Genomic DNA, 10,725 nt, shown 5'->3' with positions numbered 1-10,725 from the left:
CAATTTTGTTTTTTAGAAATAAAAATTTAAAATCTGCGACATGAATTATTATTTTTTTTATTCAATCTCCTGATTTATTCTGTCATCCCTAAATAAAGTACAGTGCAGCCAATTGGCTTCAGAAGTCACCTCTGTGAACGGAGTCTACCTGTGGGTAACTGAATCTCAGTTTTAACCCAGCTGTTCTGTGAAGGCCTCAGGGGTTTGATGGAGATAATTAGTGAACAAGCAGCTCCATAAAGACCATGGACGACAGCGGACAGGTAAGGGATGAAGATGTTGAGATGTTTAAAGCATAGTTAGAGCTTCAAACAATACCCTAACAGCTGTAAACATCCCACTGCCAATCAATCCAATAGATATCATGCATAGCATAGCATGGTCTGTCTACAAACCTACCAAATGCAAAAACATTAATTAAACATGCTACTTATATGTTAATAGATAAAATACAATGTCTGAAATGCATTCTATAATGGCAAACCAGAGCCGACCCAAGAAATAAACAAGCTACCCTGCTGCTTAGGGTGCCACTCACCATCAGTGGGGCTCCTATAAATGCTTGAATTTTAAGACTTAAAACTATAAAACAATTAAGATTAATTGCTTTTTGAGAGTTGGAATAGTATTAAATTTGGGTTGTTGGTGTCATTATAGATTTTTTAAAATATTTTAAATTTGCTTTTAAGTTGAATTCAATACTTGAAGGTGTTGGCAAGTTTACTTTATAAAAAATACAAATAAAGTCTGACTTTTTTTTTTGTGGTTGTGTTAATATAGTTAGAATCTGATGCTATGAGTTTAATCCGTGCTTCATTTTTGAGTTTGGTTTGCATGAAAGTACATCTGAGTAGCAAATAATAGACAAATATCTGTATTAATTACTTTTAAGCTCAGCCAATTAAACTTGGCCTTGCTCTCCCAGATTCAACCAAATCTTTATTGAAACGCTGTTAGTGGATCCGGTTTAGAGAGTATGATAATAAAGAAATTAGATCAGAAGGGGATGAACAAAATGCTGTTTTGAAACAATAATTGGTGCATACCAACAAAAAACGTTTAAGAATGTCTCAAAACTTTACACTAGTATGATGTCTTGTCAGAATATTACAACGCTCTTTCCTAAAGAAAAATGGGAAAAAAGTAATGACCCTTACAATATTAGATCAGGTCTGGCATAGGATATGTAAGTTGTCACAGTCTTTATTAAAATAGAGGGAATTTAACTGGAATTATTTAATTAGTTTCCTTATTACTCCGTATATAAAGAGCAGACAATTATCAACTCAACAGTCGTGTTGGAGACCGTGTGCAATGATGAGTTTCAATCACACACATCTTTCGAGATTGTTCACAAATTGTAACATTCTGGACATCAATTAATTTAACTTTGATAAAGGTGCGTCCCTTTCACACCTGCAAAATTGTACATGGGCAATATCTCTGAAGTAGTAGCCACTAAAGATCATTATTTAGTTAAAATATTGTTGACATTTGCGAGAAAAGCCATAACAAGAAAATGGCTATTAACTGAACCACCAAATCTCACAGAATGGATGGATATTGTAAAGGAAATATTCACCATGGAGAAAATTACATTCACTCTGCTACTGAAAGAAGAGAAAATTATGGAAAAATGGGACAAATGGATTTACTGCAAAAATAATCTGGTCACATAATTTAAGGTTGACTTTTACAATACTTGAATGGTTGCTGCTGTTCTTTTGGTGTTGTTGTTTGTGTTGTTTTGCATTTGTTCTGTGTGCATTTATATGTGTAAAAAATATTCAAATACGCTTGTTGTGTAATTTAACTTTGCAATAAAATGTTTATTTAAAAAAAAGAAACGCTGTTAGTAGAGCCGATGACCCAAAATAAACTCTGCTGGACCACTCAGCCCTGTTGCCTCCCCTCCCGCCGCCTTTAGTTGCAGTACCACATCTCACCTGCGATGGCGCTGCAGCTGAAGCTGTATGCTTTAAATCAGCGGAAAACCTTCTTTAGCGCGCTCTTCTATGGCAGACAGCAGGAAGAGTTCCTGTATATATTCAGCAGAAGGGTCTTTTTCATTATTAGCAATAAAGTAAACATGGAATCAGTGTTTTCACGGTTCGACTCCTATAACTTCGAGGCTGATGAGCGCTTTGCGGACGGCCTGAAGACTTTAAACTGCAGAGACCAAACCGAGCTGCTAAAACTGAAGCTCTTCTTCTACAACAGGTCAACTCGGCGGTGTTTTTACGCCAATGTTGCCAAAAGTGTTCGCTCACCTGCCTTGGCTCGCATATGAACCCCAGTGGCCTCCCATTATTAATCCACAGGGTTCATTGGGACGTCGGTACGGGATTTTGAAGTGTTTGGGGGGATTTTTGACCATTCGTCTTGTGCATTTGTGAGACATGAAGGTGACGATTCTCAGTCATCCAGGTTATGGTCATTCCAAAAAAAAAAAAAAAAAAGTAAACAACAAAGCAGCTGGACTTGTTTTCCGTAGTTGAAGACGTTTCTCTTCCTCTCCAGGAAGCTTTCTCAATTCAAAAAGTCTGGAGTAATGATGAGTACCAAGCTATATACCACTGGCCAAACAAAGGCCTTGTAATGGCTTAGATAACATGCAAATTCAACAGAAACAGGTCCGCCCCTAGTAATGGGCGGTCGTTAAAGCCATTAAGCCAGCAGATTGAATGGAAACTGGTCCACTCCTCTGTAACAGGGAGTCGTTAGGGTTGTTATTAGCCTGGCTTGCAGGAACAATCCTGCAAGCCTGCATTTGTGAGACCGGACACTTGCAGGACGAGAAGGCCTGGCTCTCTGTCTCTGCTCCGGTTCATCGCAAAGGTGTTCAGTCAGGTTGGGAGGAAGGGAGCATCTCCAAACTGTCCCACAAAGTTGGGAGCATGCAGTTGTCCAAAGTCTATTGGTTTGATGAAGCTTTCAGAGTTCCTTTCACTTCAAAAAAAAAAAAAAAAAAGTGAACCCATCTCCCTGCGTTAAAATACGGAATGTGGAGCATCTTGTAAATTAATACTTTAACATCAGTTTAAGAAAATATAGGAAATGCAACATCCTGTAATCACATCAATATCCTGTTGCAACCCCCAAAAGGTGTCCCTTGTCCTCCTGAGGGGTCCCGAGCCCTCTGTAATACCTCTGAGAGTTAACTGGAATATTTCGGAGCGAGACAATTTCACAGCTGGACTTGTTGCACAGGTGGCATCCTATCACAGAACCACGCTGGACTCCCATAGACTGATTTGAACACCTGATTTAGATTATTTAGACTGGTGAGCAAATACTTTTGGCAATATTGTGTATTTATTCTTATAATATTTAATAGTGTTGCACCGATAGCGATACCAGTATGGGACAGGGCCTCCGATCCAGCACTAAAATAGTGGTATCGGTATTGGCGAGTACCAACAAATAGGGCACAATACCATTTTGATGTTTGTATGTCACTTGAACGCAGCCTTCTCTCTCCCGACTAGTATTATACATGTTATATAAGTTCATGAAAGTTGCACTATTTTGGCATTTAAGAGCCAAAACTCAGGGTTTAAAAGAGATTATTCAATTATCAATGTAATTTTACTGTCTTACTGTTGCACTACTATTATACATCTTATAATTTCACTAATGTTGCACTATTTTGGCCTTTGAGAGCCAAAAGTTTATTCAACTATTGTCACCCATTCCAGGTAGGCAATAAAAAGTTCCACTACCCTAAGTAGTATGCACTTCTTCATATATACACACACGCACACACCGATTTCAAACAGATGGTATCGGTATCGGCCAATACTGCACAGCCAGGTATCGGGTATCGGTATCAAGGCCAAAAAATGGCATCGGCGCAACACTAATATTTAACTTTTTTTTTAATAGTGTCCTGTCTGGCAATGTGGCGTGAAGAATTGTTGTCTTAATGCCAAAAAGAGCCCAACAGATTTTACTTTCACAAGCGGAGCTTTACCGCATCCGCCGTATTGCTCCTCTTGATTTATACGTGCAAGAAGCTTTATTAATGCAGGGAATATTTCATGTTATATGGACACTAAAAAAAAGGAGAAAAGGAGAGAGAAAAGGAGAGAATGATTCATCCTCAGTGTGCTACTTCACCTGCAAAGAGAGATGTAAAAAGAGCAGCACAACCAGCAGATAAAGTATTACAGATACAATCAACCAAGGCCTTGATACCATCACTGAAGAATATGTGGAATTAATTAATACAACATGTATAAAGTGACAGATGAAGATAATAATAGTTTTTATTTTTACTCTCTGTAAAGCTGTATATAAAGCTGTATGTAAAGCGGCATATTTCACATTATGCAGTCGCATAATGTCTGTGCTTATTTTAATAAAGTGTTTTTAACATACAAAGTTAGTATATTTCAAAGTACAAATTTTCCACAGAAATAAACCCTCAAAGGCTGCACAGTGGCACAGGTCCCTTGCAGCAAGAAGGTCCAAGGGCAGGGGTGTCAAACTCATTTTGGTTGAGGGGTCACATACAGCTTAATCTGATCTCAAGAGGGCCACACGAGTAAACTCATTGCAAGATTAAATAGAACTAATAAAAGTGGACTTGTTGTTGATTTTTATATTAAATGAATTTCACTTTTACACAATATATTATGAATAACCTCAGCGTTTTTAAGAAAAGTATGTGCAATTCCAACAATACTTTTACTCAGTTATCGTCCAGCCCTATTAGCAGCCATTTTATTTTGATTCATCCTTCTTTAACTGTGGTTTCTTTTTGTAAAAATCCCTCTTTCCTTTCCGTCTCCAGGTTTGTAGAACCGATAGACCAGCAGAGCTACAAACGGTGGATCTCTTTGTCACGTAATCAGCAGCAGGACCAGAGCACTCAGTCACATCCAGATTCTAACGGACACCAAAACCAGATGATGGAAACCCCCGCAGGCGCAGAAGCGAATCGGCTTTCCTTTGCGGAGGTGATGCAGCTGGTTCAGGAAGGTAAAGAAGTGCCCGGAGTCACAAAACCGGACGTCCAACCGAGCAACCAGAGTCCCACTCCCTCTCGGATGCAAAGGGTGCAGAAACCCTGGGAAACCGCCTCGTCGTAGCTGGACTTTCAGTTGCAGAGCAATAAGATTTTAATGACTGAAAAGATTTATATAACAAACTCTAACAAAAACAAATCCTTATGGTGCTAATCGGTCAGGAACTTGTGATTTATAATCATGTTTTACACTGAAGTCTGTGAGCTTCACAAGGTCTACTTACATGTTTTGGGTCTTTTTCAAGATTGTATACTTGTTTAAACAAATATGCAATGAGGCTTTGAGCAGAACTGCATGATACCAGAGCTTTTAGTTTTCCTCTTTTCCTTGTTTTAGTTGGTTAGAAGAAAACAGGTTTCAATATTAAAGAAATGGTCCAGCTCATCCTTCCGGTCCTGTAGCCTAAACTGCTGGCCTCCCACAGGTTGATGGATCCATTTCATGCAGAGGGCTAAAAAAAACAATTATTTTGTGAAACTGTACAAGGTAACAAGCTGGCCATGAATAATACACCCTGTAACCAAAGCTGCAAGTAGCACACTTAGAAATCATTGCTTCTTTTTGCCCAGTCTTACTATGTAAAAAAAATGTTTTACTGTGCATATTTTTCATTTAATTAATCTGGTCTTTACTGGCTTGTAAAACCGTTTGACTCTTAAGTCGCTCCAACAAAGGTGATGCCGTTTTGAAACTTCAGTTGGAAACTATGAGCATTTGGATCATTTTGTATTTAAATGTAAACATGGCTGCACAGCATATCACAAAGATATCGCTGCAATATTTGTTTGTTATTATGCCTGAGTTTGCATGTCGGGAATATTTTCAACCTGGTGGATTTCCCTCGGCAGTCGATGCAGAAGATCCCAGGTTGCTGTAATGACAGGTGGGGGAAAAAAAAGAGTAATGGAGAAAACGTGGAAACGGTTGCAACCGATGTCGCCGTGTTATCATGTGTTTTTCTAATATTTTGCCGCCCGAGTTAAAACCGTGACACAGTGAAACCGTCAAGATTGTCTTACAGGCAGAATTTCGTACCTCCCCTTTCTCACTCATGGATAAAACAACAAATGTCGTAATCAGAACGGCAGATAGAGAGTAACGTTAAATAACAAAGCAACACCTTTTCAGGTAAATCCCACATTTATTGTATCAAAATCGTTTCACACAAAATCAGCTAGCGGTTTTTCTACGTTACTTTGAAACAAACTCCGCTGAACAGTCGACACGTCACTGAGAAACCCAGTTAACAGACGTGATGTTCAGACTGAGGCCCCTAAAGGACAAAACTAAGAGTACACACACCACGTTAGCACCATCAGTACAGCACCAGCATGCAAACAAGGTAAACGTGTCATTTTAATGCTTTTCACAAACACGTGGAAGTATTTGTCAAACAGCTAAAATGACAGCGACTTACCCCTGATTATGCAGCATTACAGTAGATATCATGTGATATGTAGTGTGACCAAAAAAAAATAAAAAATCAATGGACGCAGTAAAGATTTGCAGCTCTGTTGATTTTTAGGAGAATTAAAAGGAAATAATATATATGTATGTGCAGATTTTAATGTAAAAGAACATAAATCCAGATGACAAGTCATAAATGAAAAATAAAATATTTTTAGCTAATCAATACAGGTTATTCAGTTGGGAAAGGTAAATAATTAAATTTGATGAATTTTGAGGACTGGATAAGTATGGAAAAAAACAAACAAAAATAATGTGTGTGTGGAAAATGTTTGATATAGCAGGCTTTATTCCTTTTTCTGTTATCCAGGATGGAAATACAAATACTCTTCTGAAAATAAAGAACTTTTAAAAAAAATTTATCTACTTTTTTTAGAAAACCTTAATAGTTAAACACGGACTCATTTAAAGAATATTAAAATACTCTGATATAGACCAGCTTAGATCAGGGTCTTAAACCAGACCTGCAGTTCTCCAACTGGGTCTGGTTTAGCTTCCACACAAAACATTCCTAGTTTCTTTGGGGAATTTGAGCAAGTAAAAAATAAGATCACGGATCACATATTTATTGTATCATTTATGGCATGATTAAATCTGGTTTTGAATTTCTAAGTGTCACAAGTCTTAAAATGGAGCTGATCTAAATTTGTGAGAAAAAGAAAAAGAAAAAAAAAAGCCTTTTAGGCACACTGGCAAATCACAAAACAATATTACTGCTTCATAGTTTGGTATTCTGAAACTGAAACCATGAAACCATGGCGGCACTGACTAAAATCCTTGTAAATGGCATCAATATTAAAATATGACATAATAAACTTTGCCAGGTCTACCAATGTCATGTTTTTGGTATTTTAGCTTTAGGATCAGTTATTTAACAGCTCCTGTACCTTTCTTTTGTGCCCTTTAAGTTGTTTTTTTAACTATAATTGTTTTGCAACTAATTTTTTTCTGCTATACACCAATCAGGTATTTCATAAATGTAAAGCTTGTATTTTTACCAAAAGAAAATTTTTCTTATGTTTTATCCATAGTTTTTTTCGTCTCTTTATCAAACCAAGGAGAAACTGTTTTTTATTAACCAAATCGTTTTGAAAGAACGTTAAGGGGTAAAAAGTCTGCAATAAAACGGCAAATTTTAATGTGTTTTATAACAACCCAACAGAAGTTTGAATATTATGTGACATGACAGGATAAAAACTAGATTCTAACTCAGCTAAAAATAAACCTGACTGAATGCTTAATGAGATGTAGATAAAATCTTAACCTTTTAAAAGTAGCAGGATGGAGAACGCTTAAAGGTCAATAATCTTTATTAAATGAGAAGAAGTGATGTTTTCTAATTTTTTCCCATAATTTAACTGCAGTCGTGTCCATTTTGAATCGTACTTTATTTCACACTTAAAACTAAATTATACCTTAAAACGACACGCATTGTTTCACCAAAGCGCTTAGATGATATTTTTTATCCATTTCCACACAATCACGTAAATGAATGGATTAAATAGGAAAAAAAGATTGTTACAGTACTTTAAGCTCTGTCCCTATTTTAGATATTTACTGTAATGAAACGCTCCCGGTAAAATATGGTTAACAGTCACAGTTACTTCTTGTATAAATAAAAGTCCTTGAGAGACATAAAAATATGCAACAGATGGAAGATCGTTGTAGAGAAAATGGCTGTAGCTCAAAGTAGGATTAAGGCAGTTTGGATACCAACATATTAAAACATAGAGCAACAAGTTGTCTAGAATTAGTAACAATAACATGAACCATGTCTGATAATCAGATCAGCCTTAAAGTTTCTGTTCAGAAGATAAAAACAAGGTGACATTTAGATTACACTGAAAAAAAAAACAGGACAAATTAAATTTTCAGTACAAAGATAAAAACCAGAAACTGCAGCTCTAAAGTCTGAGGTAGAGGTAGAGAGCGAGGCCTGCGCCACAAAGTGAGCTTAGTGGTCCTTTAATGGGCCCTTCACCCTGGATTTGCAGTCTTGATAAGGTTTTTAACCCACAGTGGTCCTCAAGTCCACACCCCCCTGTTAAAATGCCCGGTTTCTCTGTGGTTTACAACCGGACCGTAATAAATCATTGCAAGTTTTTCCCTTTACAAAATGAGACGTCGGGTCCTTTAAAAATTACCTAAAAAAAAAAAAAAATGAAAACAAATCTGTCAGGGAAATAAAAAAAATAAAAAAAAGGTGCAACCTGGTTACTGCTGTGAGCACCTTTAAACAGACACTCTGTTGAAGCACCTTTCTGATTCATCTTCAGCATCCACTCTATTATTCCACATGTTTTGACGGCAGTATTTGACAACTCTGCTTCGCAAAAGGTCCCCAACCCTATCAGACTGTGAAGACTTCTGATTTCTGACATTTGTCTTGGTACCCTTCTCCTTAGTCTGGACCTGTGCAGACCACAGGAGATTGTTGTTGCGTGCAGAAATCAAGCGTTACATGTTGGAAACCCCTGGAGCTTCTTCGGTTAAACCGTCAGCCTCCAGTCTTCCTGCCCATTTTCAGTCTCATCGTTTCATCAGTTGCGGAAAAACACCCAGACGCCACAATGTCTCTGTTGCCCCACAATCTCTCCAGCTATCATTGGTGTGTTTTTCACGCTGGGAGAGTTTTTAGAAACCACCTACTGACTGATCCACGGGTACAATGAGATCCATTCGCGGCTTTATAATCTCTTTGGAAAGAGGAACTGAATTCAGGTTGATGACATTCCCTACAAGGAAAGGCAAGTGTGAACGCTGAAACTGATTTAGACGGTGCTTCAAAAAAGGAATTACTTCAAGGATGTTCACATTGAATTATACAGAAAAAAGTGTTATAAAATTATTACATTTAAAAAAAAAAAAGTCATTTTAACAGGGGAGTGTATAGTTTTGAGTCACCGTGGGTTTAGCTGGATGTATGGAGTATGGATGGGGCAGTTTGGTGAGCACTCAGAGCTTTATTGTGTTAACTGCCTTCACAACTGCAGATGTTTCCCAAACTGCAGCCACCATGTAGCTGATTTAGGTAATCCAGAGGTTAACGAGGTCTTAATTATGAAGGGGGCCGCGGTTGGAGGACAGCGAGCTCAGACACTGGGTTAAAAATATGGACGAATCACAGGAGCGAGCTGACACACGCTTCGCTTTATGCTGAAACAGGAGATGTAAGAACTATAAATAAGATAAAATAGTTTTTTTTTGTCAGGCTGGATATAATGAAGGGAGAAAACGTCCCGTTGCAGATCAACAGGTCGATGAAGCCACCTGATACACGGTCACACAGCTACTCATTATTACACAGCAGCAGGAATTTACAATCAGCTTTTTGGTCACGTGATTAATCTAAGGTCATTGAACATGACGGGGTAAAAACAATTATTTCATGTTGCTGTGTTCGTTTGTGCAGTATCTATAGATAACGATAGTTAAAAAGTTAAAACAGGGCATGATCAAACAGCAGAGCCTTAAATGGTGCTTTTTCCTGCCTGCTAGCTGTTTCTAAACTGATCGATGAAGCAAATCGCTGGTTTCAGAGGTAAAATGTGCCGTTGCCATGACATTTCAGTAGTCATAAAAACCTGAGTTAACCCTGAAGATGTGGAGCCAACTGTCTCATCTCACTTTGTGACGCAGGCCTGCGTTCGGAGTAACAACATCGGATCACAGCATCATAGCTTCATAAAGGAAAAGACAAATAAGTAGAAAAACAGCACGGAAAAATGCCCCCGGCTTCTGGTGAGGAAACTGGACGAATGGTAATAAATGATGAAAAAAAAAAAAAAAAGCCAAGGGCCAAAGCACCAAACTGGATCTTTAGGAGAGAGCCCAGAGAACCTAAACTACTGAAGCACCAAAGGATTTACCACTGCTGCGCCGAGGAGCAGGTTGACCTCACTGTTCCTATTCACATTCAAAATAATCCTTCAGAGGGGCGAGTAAGTGGCGAATCACAGGAACGCTCCAGGAGCGACCCAGAACTTTCTGCCTTTGCATCCGGCCCATGTTGTTGACGTCGGTGTAGTGCTTGGGAAAGCCAAAGATCCTGAAAAAAAAAAAAACACACAGAAAACATCCTTATAAACAACCGGAGAAAGACTTAATTCCCCAACGACCACATCGGTCTGTACATAAAGGACAAATGCAGTAGTCACCCACAAATTAAAGTTTCACACTGACATATGAACAGGGTGCTTGCGCAAGTCTTGAAAGTCTTAATAAGTAT

The 10,725-nt window shown here is 38.1% G+C and overlaps 2 protein-coding genes across 3 annotated transcripts in view; one reads left to right on the top strand and one right to left on the bottom strand.

The window, feature by feature from the left end:
- Positions 1-2,002: 2,002 nt before the first annotated feature.
- LOC105935191 lies at positions 2,003-6,742 on the top strand. Its single transcript, XM_036141064.1, has 2 exons — positions 2,003-2,220; positions 4,796-6,742. Exons 1-2 carry the CDS (start codon positions 2,090-2,092, stop codon positions 5,091-5,093), a joined length of 429 nt encoding a protein of 142 aa, XP_035996957.1. The 5' UTR covers positions 2,003-2,089; the 3' UTR covers positions 5,094-6,742.
- Positions 6,743-6,864: 122 nt separating this feature from the next.
- The window catches only part of dnmt3ba (DNA (cytosine-5-)-methyltransferase 3 beta, duplicate a), a 36,459-nt gene continuing 32,598 nt past the window's right edge, over positions 6,865-10,725 (bottom strand). For both annotated transcript variants that reach the window (XM_036141052.1, XM_036141056.1), the window contains exon 26: positions 6,865-10,545. In XM_036141052.1, the coding sequence (XP_035996945.1) occupies positions 10,404-10,545 (142 nt within the window). In that variant the 3' untranslated portion in view covers positions 6,865-10,403. The remainder of the gene's footprint in view (positions 10,546-10,725) is intronic.

Source organism: Fundulus heteroclitus, chromosome 1, assembly GCF_011125445.2.
Source record: "Fundulus heteroclitus isolate FHET01 chromosome 1, MU-UCD_Fhet_4.1, whole genome shotgun sequence".
Taxonomy (NCBI): domain Eukaryota; kingdom Metazoa; phylum Chordata; class Actinopteri; order Cyprinodontiformes; family Fundulidae; genus Fundulus; species Fundulus heteroclitus.
This window is presented reverse-complemented; position numbering and strand designations above follow the sequence as displayed.